The sequence below is a fragment of the Saccharomycodes ludwigii genome, chromosome II (assembly GCF_020623625.1).
Source record: "Saccharomycodes ludwigii strain NBRC 1722 chromosome II, whole genome shotgun sequence".
NCBI classification, from domain to species: Eukaryota; Fungi; Ascomycota; class Saccharomycetes; order Saccharomycodales; family Saccharomycodaceae; genus Saccharomycodes; species Saccharomycodes ludwigii.
The window spans coordinates 1,234,087-1,252,500 of NC_060201.1; the positions used below are offsets into that span (position 1 = coordinate 1,234,087).

Sequence of the window (18,414 nt, forward strand, 5' to 3'; positions counted from 1 at the left end):
AGTAAATAAACAGAAGTATATAGGTAAAAAAAAAAAAAAAGAAAAACAAATCTTGCGATATAAAGAAAAAACAAAAGATCGTTAGAGCCTTTTTTTTTTTTCTTTTTTGGTTGGGCTGTTAAAATAAAATAATAAAAAAAAAAATTAAAATTTAAAAAAATATTTGATGGCTTTTCTGCTCGTGCATCTTTGGCATAAAATAATTTATTTGCTAGTAATATTAACATTGGTACATATTTCTACATAGCTTTCTGCGTTGTTGTTTAAAGATATACCGTAGGCCTCTTTCTCCCCCTTTTTTTATTTTATTTTATTTTTTTTTATTTTGTTGATATTTTACGAAATGGGCCATCAAATCTAGTATCACTTTGAACGAAATATTCTGTTTCTGAATTTTTTTTTTTTTTTTGCGCGGTTATAACAACATTAAGATTGTCAAGCAGCGGTGGATCAAAAAAAATACTTATGCATAACTCCAGGGGTTTTCTTTCTAGTATTAAAGATAAATCTCTTATTTTCGGTATCTATTTTGTTTTAGTAAATATACCTATCTCAAATACTATCAGATTTTGTTCTATATATGTATATATTTTTTAAGAAAAAGGAAAAAAAATTATTAAAACTTAATAAATGTTTTTAGTTCTACAAAAATAAGACAATACTAAATAACAAAATACATAATATAAAGGGTGGGGAGAACTATCTTCCCTTGGTGTTGTGTTTGTGCTTTTACTTGACGAGTACAATTTTCAAAAACAAAAACAAAAACAAAAACAAAACAAAAACAAAAATAACAAAAAACAAAAACAAAAATAAAAACAAAAAAGAAAATAAAAAGAACCAGCCCTTAACTAAATCCCCCTCTTTATTTATTCAAAACCCTTCCATGTTCTACCGTGAACAGTCTTCAATTCTCCAGCATCTTTAACAGTACCGGTAGTGAAATAACCGGAATTAATCTTTGCATCAATTTCGACTCTTGAATCTTCAGGGATCATTTCATCAGGAATTGGAACTCTTTCAATAATGTCAATACCTTGTTCGACAATAGCATCATATTTCATGTTGGACATGGATAACATTCTGTCAATTTTCTTAATACCTAACCATTTTAAAACATCAGGCATCAACTGTTGAAATCTCATATCACGAACACCAGCAATACACTCAGTTCTGTGGAAATATTCATCTGCTGTATCACCGCCTCTCTTTCTAGCGTTGTAGACCAAATATTTGGTAACTTCTCCCAAAGAACGACCTTCCTTTCTGAAGTAAACAACCATACCAACACCTCCGTTTTGGGCTTCTTTAACTGCTTCCTCAATACCAAAGATTAAATATGGTCTACATGTACAAATATCGGATCCAAAAACATCAGAACCATTACATTCATCATGAACTCTTAATGCTAATGGAGTAACACCGTCACCAATTTTGGAAGTATCACCAAAAATGTAAACAGTGGCACCGCCAATGGGTGGTAAAAAAACTTTAATATCAGGTCTAGTCACCAATTCTGGGTACATACCATTGGTATCTTCAAATAAGGCCTTTCTCAATTGATCTTCAGTAATACCAAATCTTTCAGCAACACCTGGCAAATACCAAACAGGTTCGACAGCAACTTTAGAAACAGCGGCATCACCATCTTTGTTAGTAACAATATTACCATCGACTTCCAATCTACCAGCAGCAACAGCTTCTTTTAATTCGGCTAATTTTAAGGTGGCCTTAGTAACAGCAATGCTGGGTCTAATTTCTATATCTTCCTTTTCAGAAACTTCATTAAATAAGGTTGGAGTTAAGTGGCCTAAAGGATCCATAGAGACAACATCCTTATCGTTAAACCATGACTCGTTTTGCTTAATGTTGAAAGCAGGTTGAGCATTGGTGTAATCAGCCTTGTGATCTTTATCCAATTGATTCGATCCAACGGCCAAAGCGTGATAAATACAATAACCACCTGCGTGTGCGCCAATAGCATTGTGTTTTTGCAAGCCACCGGCATTCCAGGAACAAGCGACAGGTCCTCTTTCTTCAGATGTAGAAGCACCCCATTTTAAAGCAATTGGAGAAGAGTCTTCTGGGTAAGTTGTCAATGGGTAATCGGTGATGCATTTGGAGTCAGTTTTCATTTTTTTCAAATTTGTCTCGGAGGAGATTGGTGTTGGAATTCTTGCTGAAGTACAGGCGACTGGGGACATTGTTTGTTTGTTTGTTTGTGGTGTAATTTAATTGAAAAAATTAATTTGTTTTAGTTATATATATATATGTATGTATATATAATCGATGTGTTCTGGTTATTTTGTTATTATAATTATAATTATAATAAATTATAAAATACATATTGAAATTTAGAAATAAAGTTATTAATTTTTTGAAAATAAATAGAAATCTTGGTTTCTTATATACTAAATTTACTTTATTTTTTATGTGATGGAAGAAGAGAGTATTTCTTCTTGTTGTTATCAGTATTTTATTTTCTGGGATTATCTTTTTTTGATTTTTTCAGCAAACAAGATCTTTTTGATATTCAATTATGGCTATATTTTTTTTTTTTTTTTTTGTTTTTTCCTATTATAGTTTACCTTAAAAGTTTTGTGACAGTGGTCAATACTTTGTTTATCCCGGTGTTCGCCAACGGAGTATTTTTTTGTATCATGCGTTAAAAAAGGCTGCACATGGCCTCCGTGGACCGACGGTTAAGTTTCAATGGTATATGTGTTATATAGAGTTTTCGACGTATAAAATGATGTTCATGTAAAGAGACATAAACTTATTTGATCACGTTAAAACATAGAACCACGTCACCATGTGTAGCAGTGTTTTTTATCCGTATTTAAACGCCGCGATTAACAAATGTAATTATTACCACAACGAGAAGAAAACGAACTAGTAAATAACCATATTAGTTTTAATATTAACAAAAAAAAAAAAAAAAAAAAAAAAAAAAACTATTATTAAAGTAGGACAGGTGGAGAAAGCAGGTAATATTGCTAACGGTTAACGCATAAAACTAAATAAATGAAATGTGATTATAACAAAAACAATAAAAAAGGAAAAGTATGATTGCTTTCTCTTCTTGCGAATCGAACAATACATTTCGTTACTCTTACCACCTAAATGCAAACATTCAAAAAATTAATTCATTGTTCTTGACAATGTCGACAAAAAGGTCTTACCCGGATTCGAACCGGGGTTGTTCGGATCAAAACCGAAAGTGATAACCACTACACTATAAAACCTATAAAAGATGATATACTGAAATACGAAAGCCACATGTGAAGAAACATAAAACCTACGTATAATAATGTCCAGGATAGGAAATGTCCGAGGTTATGGAAATTACCGTAACAAGGATACTGTTCTGAAGAACAACAAAGAAATGCTGGAAAAGGTTAAAATATAAACATTAGATATAAAGAGATGATTTATTATAAAGTTACTCATCAAATTTTTCAAGTTATAGTTTTAAATAATCTTTATTATATGTAAAGACCTAAATAAAACAAGAAATTAATTACCATAATCTGAGCCTGTAATTACCACGACTAATCCTGCGTTAAGCTTACGATATGATCTGGTATGTCGCAGAGGATATAAATGGCGAGACATGGTTATTAGACTTATTTCATACTTTACTATTTATATCAATACAGGTGTAATAGTTTGTTGCTTGATCCTTTTATATAGTTTTAAATAATAAACTGTAAGTTATATATTTCTAACCAATTTTCATAATCAACTTCTTAAATAAATCATCTCTTTATATAATGATTACTTTTTATTATTTCAATTTGCCTTTGTGCCAGTAGTTTGTTGTGAAGTAAAGTGTGTTACTTATAGAATCCATACAAAATGAAGCATTATCAGAATGTGAAAGAAAATCCACTAAGTAAAATACTCCCTTGATTGACAATAATGTAACATTAGAAGAGGAATATAGGGAAGTGAAAATAAATCATATAAAAGAAGATAATTTACTTTAGAATTTGTTATCATATTTTACTAAAATGTATATGTTATTCTTTTATAATTATTATTAGCTGGGGTTATATAAAGATCAAGAAACGTAATTTTTGTCCATCTTATGCATTACTATTATACTCCCTTCGCTACATAACAAATGGCTTTATTATAGGATAATGAGCTAAAGTTGGAATGTAGTTCGACTCGTTCTAAACTGATCTTTCCTTTTTGTTATATATGTTCTATACATAATATTCAATTATTAAGATCTAATTTTATGCAAACACGGTTAATATATTCACAGAATCCAAAACCTCTTCGGAGAAATGTTGGATTTATACATTCTTATTTTCTGTTGTCAACTCGACAACTTGGTAATTCGGATGACGGATAGCATAGCTTTTTGATAAACAATTATTAACCTCGGTACTGTGGTGTTATAACAGTATTTTCTCCGCTAATATAGTACTATTAAGTGTCACACCCTCGTACAAGTTCATTTACGGATAAACCATAATAATATAGTATCTCACTAGTTACGGTTATCAGCACGTGATTTATCTTGGTATGGGGTCTATCCAATAACGGTGGTTCTTGTGTTAAGGACGACGTATATAATGGTAAAAGATTAATAAACTGGGTTGCTTCTTTCCCTCTTTTTTTTTTTTTTTTTCGCCTCCTCATATATTTCTAACCACTGATTCCAAATAAGAAAATATCCAATTTCTTTCACAAATAAATCCGCGTGGTTTCCATATCACATTTATATTGACCAATTACTAAGATTCAAGCCGGATCATTATGAAAGCATAATGTAAGATATTGAAATAGTAGAATGGTATTTACGCGACATTCAATTGCCATTACCTTAACTTTCTTCTACTACTGATAATATTAGATTCAGCCTTGTAACATAACTTTGCATACATAGGAGAAACTGTAACAGTACAATACATTACTGGCACGTTCTTATCTCTTTATAACAACCATCTTATGGTGCACAAATATACTTAAGTTGAGAGTGTATGTTAGTCGTTATCTACATTTATACATCGAATGATGCTCTTTTACATTATCCGATAAATGAGCCTTATCCTGTCTGAGATATCTGGTTGTTAAAAGTGAAGATCCGTATAGTATATAATATATTTTTTTTTTTTTTTTTTCTGTTTTTCTAGAACCTGCTAGACGGTTTTTGCAGGCGGGGAAAAAATCGCGGATAGAATAAGATCGAAAAAAATCGAACAAAAATATACATATACATTTTTTTTTTTTTTTTTTTTTGAAAAGAAAAAAAAGGGGGGAAGAAGGAGTACTGTTTGTATTGATGGCCTGTAAAACAAAGGGTAAATACTTATTATACGCCACTGCAATAAGGGAGTTAATTCTCAACAATATGGTAGAAATATCTCCCTCCTTCCCCTCCTTTTCCAAACCACTGCGTAATTTATTATTATTGCTACGGGGTGATGCTTGCACTAGAAAAAAAGTTGATTGGTCAAATCCAATTTTTAATCAAACAAAATAAATATTTCAAAGGGTATATAAGTATTAAAAAAAATTACCAAATTTCTATCTTCTTAGTTAATAACTTTTAGTAGATTATTTTCCAATTCCACTTTTCGTGCATTGACACATTTGCAATATTCCTTACTGTTATAGCTATCATGAGAAAGAGAAGCAATAACGCCGAAGAACGTAATTACAACAACAACAACAACAACAGAAACAAAAGAATAAGAATGAGCTTTTATTATTCAGATCCAAACTCTATATCTATCTATGATTTATTAAACGCTTTGCAAGCCTCTCAGCAACAACAGCCACCTAAAAGACACGCTGTTCCACAACAACAGCAACAATATGCTAGTTTTAATCCCTATTATGGGATTTATCCAAACGGTTTAACATCCAGTTATGATACTGATCCAGTGTATTACACTCGTCCACGTGCTAGACCGCCATGTCCTCCACAAACTAAACGTTCTACTCTGAACGGTGTTACACAACAGGATTATCTAAATGCCTTGCTGAGTGCCATTGCAGGTGGTGCGGTTCCAGATGATGTCGCTACTGAAGAGGAAGACAAAAAGAAGGAAGAGGAAGAGGAACAAGAAGGAGAGGAGGAGGAAAGAGAAAGAGAGGAGCAGGAAGAAGGGGAAAAAGAAGCTGAAAGGGAGGAAGAATTGGAAAAAAACTTACTCACAGGCCAGGATAAGGAGGAGTTGGCAAGGGAGCAATTTGCTGAGCAATTAGGGAAAGATATTGCTGAAGAAGAGCAAAAAGAAAAGTTTGCTTCTGTTGCTGCTGCTGCTGCTAAAGAAGCTCCTAGTTTTAGTAAGAGATTATCGTTTTCTGAAAATCCATCATCAACCGAGTCTTCAGTATCTGAACCCATTCAAGTATCTAAACCTGAAATTAGTTTAAATTTGCCATTTTCCCCCGAAGTTGATGTTTATGATGCTCCAGATTTGTATGCTATTGTCTTATCACTACCGGGTTCTAATTCAAAAGCTTTCCAAATCGACTTCCATCCATCTTCTTATGAATTGGTTATCAAGGGCAAGCACGATGAAAAGGATGTTAATAAAGATTTGGATTCTAAGTACTTGAAGGTTTCCGAGATGAAAACTGGTGCTTTTGAAAGGACTATTAAATTTCCTGTTTTGCCTAAAATTAAGGATGAGTGTATAAAGGCATCTTATTCGAATGGGTTATTGACTGTCAAAATTCCAAAGGTTGACGGAAGCTCTAAGCCTATTCCAAAAAGAAGAATTGTTATTGAGGATGTTCCTGATGAAGAATTAACTTTTGAAGAAAATGTTCCTAGACCTAATACAATTCTTGATTGATAGTGTGATTGTTTATTATTATCCTAGATGTATCCCCATTATTATAGTGTATAGTTATATAGTGAATATGGTGTATGTTTATTTCCATGTAATTTTTTTTTTAATGATTTAAATATTGCAAAAAAAAAAAGTAGTTATCTGTGAGCGGGGAGTTTTGATTGTAATTCTGCACGACTTTGTATTGTAATACTTGGTGACAGGTCACCTGATTTAATATATATATATATATATATATATATTTCTTGCTTATTTAGATTGCATTAGAAATACAATACTTTTAAATGATCATTTTGTGGAAAAAAAAAAAAAAAAAAAAAAAAAGAAAATTAGACAACGAGCTGTAATATAGTAAAGCTTTCCACGTGATTTTGAAGATACAGTTGCATCGTTTCTTTTTATTTTACAAAAAAAATTTTTTTGCGAAAAAAGACAACTTTGTTTTGTACTATAAAAAAAATTGCTTCAGAAAACGAAAAAGAAAAATTGGAATTTCCTATTCGATTTTTTTTTTTTTTTTTTTTTTTTTGTTATTGAAACTATAAAACCTTTTTCAACTTTCAACCTTTATTTTTTCTTCTCTCCTTCGTTCTTTTCATGCACGTTACAACAATACTGGAAAAAAAAAAAAATAATAATCTGAGAGATATTTAGTATAGAAAAGCTCATCGATATGTCTAATAACAACATCAATAATCGTGGTGGCCGCGGTGGTTACAAGAACTACAATAATGCTGGTGGCCGCGGTGGTTACCAACAATATAATGCTGGTGATCAATTACAACAACAACAACAACAACAACAACAACAAGGCTATCAAGCTTATCAACAATACAATGCCCAATCACAACAACAAGGATACCAAGCCTATCAACAGTATACTGCTCAACCACAGCAACAAGGATACCAGGCATATCAGCAGTACACTGCTCAACCACAACAACAAGGATATCAAGCTCATCAGCAATACAATATGGGTGTCCCACAGCAACAAGCTTACCAAGGATACCAACAGTACAATGCTCAACCACAACAAGCTGTATCTTTAAATGATTACAATAGCAAGCAAAATGTCCCAGTTGCTGCCAAGCCCAAGAGGACCTTAAAATTAGTCCCAAGTGCAGGCGTCAAAGTAGTTGGTGCCAAATCTGCTGTAAAGAAAGACGAAAAGGCACCCTCTAAGAAGGAAGGAGAGCCTGTTAAGGAAGAGAAAAAAGAGCAACAGCAACAATCCGGTGAAAAAGAAGTTGCAGCTGCAACTAGCACCAATACCGATAAACCAACAGAAACAAAAAAAGATGCCTTGCCAGACATTGAAAAACTATCTGTTAAAGACCAAAATGAAACCGAGACAGCTAAGGGTGTTAGTTCTGCAGATGCTTTGATTAAAGAGCAAGAAGATGAAGTCGACGAGGAAGTTGTTAATGATATGTTTGGTGGCAAGGACCACATGTCTTTATTATTTATGGGTCATGTTGATGCAGGTAAATCCACTATGGGCGGTAATTTGTTATACTTAACAGGTTCCGTTGATAAGAGAACCATTGAAAAATACGAAAGGGAGGCCAAGGATGCAGGTAGACAGGGTTGGTACTTATCCTGGGTTATGGATACCAATAAAGAAGAGAGAAGTGATGGTAAAACCATTGAAGTTGGTAGGGCTTATTTTGAAACCGAAAAAAGGCGTTACACTATTTTGGATGCCCCAGGTCATAAAATGTATGTTTCTGAAATGATTGGTGGTGCTTCCCAAGCAGATGTAGGTGTTTTAGTTATTTCTGCAAGAAAGGGTGAATATGAAACAGGGTTTGAAAAAGGTGGCCAAACAAGAGAACATGCTTTGTTGGCTAAAACCCAAGGTGTTAATAAATTAATTGTTGTTATTAACAAGATGGATGACCCAACGGTCGACTGGTCTAAAGAGCGTTATGATCAATGTGTAAAGAATTTAACCAATTTTTTAAAGGCCATTGGGTACAATGTCAAGCAAGACGTCGTTTTTATGCCTGTTTCCGGTTTCACAGGTGCTGGTTTGAAGGACCGCGTAGATCCAAAGGTTTGTCCATGGTACACTGGTCCTTCCTTGCTGGAATTTTTAGATAATATGAAACACTTGGACCGTCACATCAATGCTCCATTCATGTTACCAATTGCTTCAAAAATGAAAGACTTGGGTACCGTTGTTGAAGGTAAAATTGAATCTGGTCACATTAAAAAGGGCAACTCTACTTTATTGATGCCTAACAAGATTCCAGTTGAAATTTTAAACATTTTCAATGAAACCGAAGAAGAAGTCGATTTGGCTTTGTGTGGTGAACAAGTCAGACTAAGGTTAAAAGGTGTTGAAGAGGACGATATCCAACCAGGATTTGTTTTGACATCTCCAAAGAACCCTATCAGAGTTGTTACCAAATTTGTTGCCACAATTGCAATTGTTGAATTGAAATCTATCATGTCTAGTGGATTCTCTTGTATTATGCATGTCCATACAGCTATTGAAGAAGTCAAAATAACCAAGTTATTGCACAAGGTTGAAAAGGGCAGCAACAGACTTTCTAAGAAACCACCTGCCTTTGCTAAAAAGGGTATGAAGGTTATTTGTGTTATAGAGTGTGAAACTCCAGTTTGTGTTGAAACCTACCAGGATTACCAACAGTTGGGTAGATTTACTTTAAGAGATCAAGGTAGTACTATTGCTATTGGTAAAATTATTAAAATTTTAGATTGATTGCAGATTATTATAATTTTTAACTTTTCCTCTTTTTTTTTTTTTTTTTTTTTTTTATTTTTATTTTTCCCCCTTTAATTTGTAAATGTATATATGTTTAAAAAAGCGTTGAATTATCTTTATATATATATATATTGCTTAATTGTATCGATACTTTTTTTTATACATGATTTAGGAAAAAGTGGGAAGTAAAAACAAAACAACTTCGAGTGCTACTTATTACAATTTTTTTCTTTTTCGAAAATCCTTATCAAATTTTCAATACCAACCAGTACATTCTCATCTGGTCCTTCTCCAGGCGTGAATCTTGAATGTGCAAAATCAATTAGGTTTAAACGGCTGAGGGTTTTACAATAGGTTGTTTCATCCTCATCAAGAATTTCATCTTCAATATCATCAGGTATGATATCATCCTGATAATCCAAAAATTCCCATCTTGATTGATCTGTTTCATATATAAATAGCAAACTTGATGAATACATTCGCACTTCGGAATCCAAAAGAGTATTATATAACAATTGTAATCTGGATAAAAAGTTGGCAGTCAATTTATGCTTTATTTTTTCATCTAGGTTAGACATGGAAAAAAAAAGATCAATAGCTTCATCTATGTTATCAATAGTTCTACTTCGGCCATAAAACTTGTTTATTGTTATATAATTGGTATCTTCATCCAGTTCCATATATGAATGATCCAACTCTGTACTATAGTTATATACTCTCATACCACAGATTCTAAAACCTAACGAACCAGAAGTTGTATCATTACTTACTTTGATCAACCTTTCCTTTTTACCCAAGGTAACGGTCTGTTCATCATATAGGATTTTCCCCAATTTTATATCCATTATGTTTGGTTTACGGAAGCCACGAAGAAGGTTCTCTAACACTACATAATTTATATTCTCCTTTTTTAGGCCTGTTGTATCATTTTCAGTGAGAAGGCCAATGTATTTTGGTATCCAGTCCTTTAAACTCAATTCATTATCATCAACAGAACCAGCAAGTTGGTTATTCAGATTACTGTAGAAATCTATCTCTTGTTTTAAAACAGGCTTGAAAAACAAATATTCGTCTTCATCAGTCAACGTGCCTTCATGTCCTGCAGCTTGGTGCTCGAATTTATGCAGATTTTCCATAGCACAACCTAGTTATCTCTAGAAAGGGTTCTTTTCTTATCATCTATACAGCAACACAATAGAGATACTCTTTTAGCCGATGGAATATATTTGTGTTGTTCTCGAAAAGTCTGCATTAAAAAGAAAGAAAAAAAAAAATATATATATATATTAAATTAATTATGGAGCACGTGATTAAGCGCTTACTTTACGAAGTCTTGTTGCCTCCCTAATCACAATACGGTAATCAAATTTTATAATTAAAAAAAATTCTTCTCAGTCATAAGAGCCTCTTCTAATAATGCTTTTAATAAACTTAGTCCTTTTCAAATCCTATGCTCACCTAGTTAACTTCAATATTTTTAAAGGTAATTAAAAATAAACAGCAAGGGGGAATGAATTAGTTGACAACAAGACGTTTTATTTACAAATATACATGCATATGAATAAAAAAATAAACATTATTATTTGAAGGTGTACTTGAAGTTACCATTGGTTGGCTTTCAAAATAATATTTTTTTTCTAAATCTTTTTATGTTTTTAAACTCGATTATCAGTTGTTTTTGAAATCTAGGGAAAATTCTACACCTAATTTTTTTCCAGATTACTTTGAGTCAGGTGTTTAAAGCAAGGGGCTAAGCTTAAAAGTTATTTAAACTAAATTCATTATTCTTTTAAAAAAAAAAAAATAAAAACTACTGGCCACTTACTTTCAGGATGAAACATGTAAATCCTTGATGGTTAATTTATTATGGGTATTAATGAAATTAACAAGTTCTTAGGTAGGATTATCAATAATATTTCTGCTCAATAAAGCTTTAGTATTTGCATCGTATTCTTCAATTAACAGTTGCAAAGCATTGTCATTATCTTTCTTCATAATTTCAGTTTTACAGATACCATTTTCGTTTTGGCCAAGCTTTGTAGCTAAAGTTTGGAAGTCAGAAATTGAAAATTCTTTATCAGTATGCATTATTTAGTTCACAAAAATGTCACTTTTATTTTTATTTTTTTTTTACCAACAGCAGTAAAGAGAAAAAAGTATCTTACTATTAATCGTAAATCAGGGTTAAATGGTAGATAAGGAAAAGGGTAACTTGTTATTTTTTTTTTTTTTTTTTGTTAACTTATACAGTAATTTATCTCGGTTCAGTTTGTATAATTCATATTATACACATGAGTGTCCATATTTGTTACAATAAAAAAAATAAAAATGAAAACAATCGCTATGCTGGTATCTATAATTGTTAATCTTTTTTATATAATTAAAGTATAATTGAACAAGTACTTATACACGTGATAGGTTAGATCTAGAAAATTTCACCACCTTGTTTCTTTCTTTAAATAATCTCTCTTCTACAAATGTGCATTTTTAGAGATAAATCTGTGATACGTTTAATTTTCCTGAACGGAGTTAATGTTAAACTTCAAAATATACCCGCCTGATTTAGGTGCCAAGAAATTATTCGTAACAAATGACATTAGTTTGCAATATTATCTGTTTTTATTTTTCAATTTAAATAACCTCTAAAGTACTGTGAGTAGAATTGTGCTTAAACAAGAATGGAAGATCTTCTATATTCACATGAGCAAATATAATATTTATTTGCCCCTTTGTCTTTGAGTATTTTTTTTATTTTCATACTCAACATTTACGTATCGATGTGTTTAGTTCGGCACAGAGAAATTTTCCTATCTAAACGTGACGCCTAAAAAAATAAACACAAGATTATTGGAAAACTTTTAAGGAGAAGAATTAAAAGATAATCTATTCAGAAGAGAAGTTTTTCTTTTCCTTCCAGTTCATTTTTGAAAAAAATATCTTTTTTTATCTCGTAGAAAAAGAACTTTATTGCAGTTTACTATTTTTAAAGAGCTACATGTTGAAACGAACCGACGATGCTTTCCGTTAAACTATTGCTTACCGCCTTTGTTGCTATATTCGTATGTGCCGATGCTGCGTTTGAGATTTCAGATCTTGAAATTTTGCTTGCTAACTCCAGTGAATGTGGAGAATGTATAACCGATCTTCAGATTTTAGAAGCTGATAATGCCGATTTACTTGTAGTTAAAACCTATAATACAACTGACAAAACATTGGTTAATCAAACTGTCGTTGCTGACCCTTCTCAAGAGACTATTAACTTCGTCAACACGCATAATGAACTAACTTTTGATGACTTTCAAGTTACTCAAGACGAATGATTTTTTCTTAAGCATTGGTCGTATGGTTTTAAATTTTTCACAACCAATGCTAATAGTCATAGTCATGGATTTATTGTATGATTGAATTTTCCGAATGAATGGGATCTTTCTTGTTTGTGAGCTATTCAGCGGTTCATATCCACGAAATAAGGATATGTATTTTCCCTCTATCTTTTGTTTTTTTTTCTTTTGACTTGAAATTAATATACTAAAGTATTTATTACATTTAAATTTTTTAAAGTTCGTATCTAAAAACATCTATGTGTAATCCATATCTAATAATTTTTGAAAACAAGGTTAAACTTGTTTTGCATATGATAAAAATTGTGCTTTTTTTTTTAAAAAAAAGTAAAAGTTTAAAATTTACGGTTCTTATAGAATAGATTTATTGTAACTCAACATATCTGGGCTAACTATCAGACTTTCTGTTATTTACCAAAAATATTATTATTCGCAGAACAAACTTTTTTTTTTTCTTTTTATGTGTTTAAACTTTCTCTGCATTATTAATTAAATTACAAGATAGCCAGAGAATTTGTTTTTGGAAGACATTGCAGTTGTTCTTCATTTTATATATATATTTTCCAATTATTACATCTCATTATTTAAAATTTTAAATTTTGCGTTATGTCCCATCTATGATTTCCCTTTCCCCCTTCAATTAAGTTCTTTCTTCATATTAATTATATTTTATGGATAATACACCTATAGGTTAAATACACTATCTTACTGAATTTTTCTATTGTTCGATAATTCATTATGTGGTAATTTACAAATAGTTACCATTCAGATAAAACAGGACCTGAAGTGTTATTATTGTCGGAACTGAAATCACGGAACATTTTTTGTAGATCAGTTGTGAAATTGTGTGTTTGGTATAGTTATATACTCGATTATAAAATTAATACCGAATCGTCCCTTCTATTATTTATCACTATATAATTGCACAATAAATGTTACATTCTTATGCTCTTTTATATCACAAAGATTTTTTTTTCTCCATTGACCTAATTTTATTAATAATTTACTATTAGATTGTTTTACATAGGTACATTATTAGAAATATCCGATAAACAAATTACTAATAATTTAATATTTTGTTCGCAATAAAAATTGGTTGCAACATAGCAATATGCCACGACTTATATTTAACGAAATTAATGTTATTGTTGTAATTTGTTATGTTACTGTTACATTAATTTATTGTTGCACTATTTCTTAATTATCTTATCAGAACTGCAAGCTAAATCTTTTACATGTTGAATGTTGCATATCTGATGTCCAATAAATTTAATTCCTATTGAATTTTTGGTTCCAATAGTAACATCTTTGCATTCAGACAAATGCTGGGAACCCATAGCATTGGTTTCATTCTATATCAATTCTTTTTACAACAATCTATTTTTTCCGTCTACTTGGTTCATTTTATCGAAATTATTCATCAATGTAGTCAGTTCATTTACTTAGAGAAATGAGTAGATAATATAGATCATTAAACGAAACAATATCACGATAAGTTGAACGATCAATTGTCAATTTTAAAAGGTATCATATAGCCGAATATGCAAGCAAAAATACGAAAAAACATAATACTTGCAAGGAAATATTTGGAAGCATAAATTTAGCCAATTAAAATTTATTAAAATGGAAGCTGGTCTAAAGTGTTGCTATTACTAAAAATAATGGGCATTCTTTAATGCTCTTTCCCCCCCCCCCCAGCTTCCTGCTAATCTCTCTGTTCCTTTTTCTTATGAAATCGATAATCACATAATTATATCTTAAATATCTTAAATACTATATTGTTATACTCACTAATTTGACGTATTCAGATCTAAATATTCCCTTTGATTAATCTCAAATCCATGTGCTATTATTACTTATATACTGTTAGCATTCCTTGTTGATATCTTTATTATATTTTTTAGTATAAAAGATATTTCGAATTGGTTAAATCTGTCCGCAATTCAGATTATATATTCAGATGGGACTGGATCTGAGGAGTTACCAAGAATATTAATATTGGACTTGTAGCACATCTTTCAAAGTTAAATATAAAATTGTGTGGTTAATATAGTATAGCCGTGGTTGTATCATTTTCTCCCATTTCTTTTTATATTAGTTATAACTATATAATTATAGCGGACATGTTGTAAATAATATATTTTTAATGTTACTTTGTTAATTTCCAATAAACTATTTCGAATAAGTAAATTGTCAATGGCAATTATTTACCGACAAGTTATCATCGGCTATTTACCACCGACAAAGTTTAAGTACATAAATTGTCGGGGGAATTGTTCCTACTAAGATGGAGCTGGGCCTGCAGTGTTGTAATCGTTGAAAATATTTGTATAGATAGGTAATAAATATGGTATCACTGATAATTTTATTATCAACAAAATCGGTACCGTTAATTTAATTTTCCAATGGAATTTGATTCCGATGCTTCCCTAATTATTGGATAACATTTAACAAATGTCCAATAGTTTTTATTTTAAATCTTTTGTCCTTCATAGGTCATAAATTAAAAAAAAAATTTTTTTTATTGTTTATTAGGGATAAATCTAATTTATCCTATCTGTACTGCTACCTCAAAACTTGAAACATAATTATATTTGGTCAGCTAATTTAATTACCCATTGAAATTTGCTTTGAAAAGTTTATATATATATATATTACTGACATCATAAGTCGTTTATCTTTTTTTAATATAAACTACCACTTCTAAAAAATTGTGGAAACATCTCCTATTTTTAGAATTTGTTGTAACGTTGATTTTTGTCCGTTCGATTTTTTGTCCGGCACGCGTCTAATTTTTAACATTTACAATTTAACTTTCTAAATTTTTTTTGGTTTCCTATAATACTCTTTCACATTTTAATACTACATTAAAATATAATAAAGATATAGACAAAAAACACTAACATTATATGATCAACATCACCTCATGGATTTACAATCAACCAACACAATACTCCATAACCGCAATATTAATAACACATCAAGTCTGATTACATCTGAATATGATACTGGCACTGAGGAGGATTGTGGTAATCTTTCTCAAAAAGAAATATTCGATAGATTTGAAAATTTATTATTCTCTGATGATATGGAGAATATGACTGAAGATACTTTCATTTATCACATGAAATATTTAGCGTTACAAATGGAACATAATGGCTTGGGCTGTTTGCTTCAATATGATGCTGAATCGGTTTTAGGTGCAGAACTAGTAGAGGTAATTAATGGATTCTTACTATTTTTCAGAGCTTATTTTCCACCTAATTTTTACGGGAGTAATGCCTTGGGAATGTTAATTGATATAAAGGCTGGAGTCTATGATGAAGACAATGTATCAATAGTAAAGGATATTATTCACGAGTGGTCAAACTTGTATTATGATGGAAATGTTAGCATTAAAAGATACATTGATAAGGTGAAGGATTTGGTTCTTAGAACCAAAGTGTATTTTAAAGAAATGAGTGAAGATGAGATGAAGATAAGAATCGTTGATTCATTGAAAAAGAACTACCCTAATGTTGAGAAACTTGTTTTCTTCAAAGGAGCAAGTGCGGCAAATGTCACATTAGAAAAAATTTATATAGTCATTTCAATAGCATGCAGACTCAAACCAGTGGACCCTACCATTTCTGATGGATTATCCAATAGAAAGATTTCTGCAAAAAAAGACAAAATACCACCGTATGTTAAACATTTGGAAGGGCATACGTTATATTTGGAAGAGGTATATAAACTAACAGATAAGGAAATAAAAAATAACTACCTAATTTCTTACCGAAAAGAATTGAAAAATCTAGAAGACAATGGTGTTTATGATAAAAAAGACGCCATATACATAACTGAAGTTAACAAAAAACAAATAGTGCCATTACTAGTTTTATTCAATGCGAAGAACGATGGCGAATATAAGTGCCAAATCGTAGCAAGAGGTGATAAACAAGACGAATCGACATTTAATAGAGAATTGAGGTCATCCAATCTATCACGTGATGGACTGATGCTAATTATGAATATGGCGTTTGTCAACAAGTTAAAAATCTATCATTTAAAAATCCATGAGCCATACTTGAATACAGATTTAGATAAGGATATTTATGTTGTAACACCAAGTATTTATGGAAAGAAAAATACCGTGTTAAAACTAAATAAGTGTCTAGGTGGTTTAAGACAAAGTGGTTATTTGTGGAATGCTGAAATATGTACGAAACTTACTGAAAATGGGTTTAAACCACTAGACTACTGGTCCTCCATATTTATCAAGAACGTCAAAAACAAGATGATAATTATTGGTTTATACGTTGATGAACTAATCATAACAACAAACGAGAATAAATTATATGAAGATACTTTGGATTTTTTAAGCACACTTTATCAAGTAAAAGTGCTAAACGATGGACAAGGCAATAAATATGATATTCTAGGTGCTAACTTTGACTATGAGATAGGTGAATATTTGAACATGTCCATGAGACAGTTGCCAGACAAGATCAGAAATTTGATGACTAACATTGATACGAATGTCAAAAAGTTACCGATAGTAAAAAAGTTGGAAATACCAGAAAAAACCATCCACAATATCACAAATCACGAAGAAAAGAGAAAATTTATGCAAAGAGCAATAGGATTATTAAATTATGTCGCTCAAAAATACAGATATGACATTATGTTCACTGTAAACTTTTTATCACGATACCAACAATACCCGTCAGAAGAAATTATCAAAACAACAGAGAAATTACTAAGTTATGTATACAACACAAGTCACTATAAGTTAACATGGAAATTTCAAGATATTATCCACAATGAGTTGAGGGTAGTTACAAATGCTAGCATTAGCAATGTTGGAAAGAACAAGAGCCAATATGGCAATTTGGTTTATTGGAATAACCTGGTTGTGTCAGCAAAGACTGGATTATCAACTATAAGTTGTATTGACTCAACTGAGGCTGAAATATATGGTATTTCCGAAGGTGTTCTGTCGATAATGAACTGGTTAACAGGTATTGAAAAGATAAGCAAGAAAAGAGAAATAATTTTGGAATGTAATAATAAAAGCGCTATAAAATTATGTCTTAGCGACAGGCATTTAAAATTGCGGAACAAGTCTCATGAATTAAGAGTATATCGAATGAGATACGAAAAAGCTAGGTTGAAATTCACATTTGTACTTATAAACTCGAAGAGCAATGAGGCTCATATTTTAACTAGGTTTAATCCGGCTGGGAGTAATATTGAAAAATTCATGAAATTACTTGACAGTCGGATCATAAAACGTATTGTATCTTTTCGAGTTTTTCCAATTGAAAGTTTGTAAAAAAAATATAAAATTGAGTGTGTGCTGTTCGATGATTAAAGATTCTTTATTATAAAGCTTTATTTACTAATATACTAAAACTAAATTTGCGGGATGTAAATCTATCGTGCAAGAATTACATACTTAAAAATGTTTTAATTAAAATATATAAAAATTACAGAACCAATACTGGGGAAACAGACACTGGAAGATGTCATATAGTAATTCCCA

The 18,414-nt window shown here is 31.1% G+C and overlaps 6 protein-coding genes and 2 non-coding genes across 8 annotated transcripts in view; 4 read left to right on the forward strand and 4 right to left on the reverse strand.

Annotated features, from left to right (window-relative positions):
- Positions 1–869: 869 nt before the first annotated feature.
- On the reverse strand, positions 870–2,204 carry SCDLUD_001811 (uncharacterized protein; the record flags this gene model as incomplete). The annotated part of the gene is made up of 1 exon (XM_046080614.1): positions 870–2,204. One exon carries the CDS (start codon positions 2,202–2,204, stop codon positions 870–872), a length of 1,335 nt encoding a protein of 444 aa, XP_045935956.1.
- Positions 2,205–3,173: 969 nt separating this feature from the next.
- SCDLUD_001812 lies at positions 3,174–3,245 on the reverse strand. The gene has a single exon. It is a non-coding gene; the product is annotated as a tRNA-Gln (tRNA).
- Positions 3,246–5,636: 2,391 nt separating this feature from the next.
- HSP42 (heat shock protein HSP42) lies at positions 5,637–6,821 on the forward strand (the record flags this gene model as incomplete). The annotated part of the gene is made up of 1 exon (XM_046080615.1): positions 5,637–6,821. The coding sequence occupies one exon, from the start codon at positions 5,637–5,639 to the stop codon at positions 6,819–6,821; it is 1,185 nt and encodes a 394-aa protein (XP_045935957.1).
- A 670-nt stretch (positions 6,822–7,491) lies between these two features.
- SUP35 (translation termination factor GTPase eRF3) lies at positions 7,492–9,546 on the forward strand (the record flags this gene model as incomplete). The annotated part of the gene is made up of 1 exon (XM_046080616.1): positions 7,492–9,546. The coding sequence occupies one exon, from the start codon at positions 7,492–7,494 to the stop codon at positions 9,544–9,546; it is 2,055 nt and encodes a 684-aa protein (XP_045935958.1).
- A 212-nt stretch (positions 9,547–9,758) lies between these two features.
- On the reverse strand, positions 9,759–10,685 carry ARG82 (inositol polyphosphate multikinase; the record flags this gene model as incomplete). The annotated part of the gene is made up of 1 exon (XM_046080617.1): positions 9,759–10,685. One exon carries the CDS (start codon positions 10,683–10,685, stop codon positions 9,759–9,761), a length of 927 nt encoding a protein of 308 aa, XP_045935959.1.
- A 1,878-nt stretch (positions 10,686–12,563) lies between these two features.
- On the forward strand, positions 12,564–12,869 carry SCDLUD_001816 (uncharacterized protein; the record flags this gene model as incomplete). The annotated part of the gene is made up of 1 exon (XM_046076862.1): positions 12,564–12,869. The coding sequence occupies one exon, from the start codon at positions 12,564–12,566 to the stop codon at positions 12,867–12,869; it is 306 nt and encodes a 101-aa protein (XP_045935960.1).
- Positions 12,870–15,816: 2,947 nt separating this feature from the next.
- On the forward strand, positions 15,817–18,204 carry SCDLUD_001817 (uncharacterized protein; the record flags this gene model as incomplete). Its single annotated transcript, XM_046080618.1, has 1 exon — positions 15,817–18,204. The coding sequence occupies one exon, from the start codon at positions 15,817–15,819 to the stop codon at positions 18,202–18,204; it is 2,388 nt and encodes a 795-aa protein (XP_045935961.1).
- Positions 15,838–18,414, reverse strand: part of SCDLUD_001818 — a 6,885-nt gene continuing 4,308 nt past the window's right edge. The window contains exon 1 of the ribosomal RNA XR_006829191.1: positions 15,838–18,414. This exon is cut by the window's right edge and continues 4,308 nt beyond it. This is a non-coding gene — a ribosomal RNA (28S ribosomal RNA).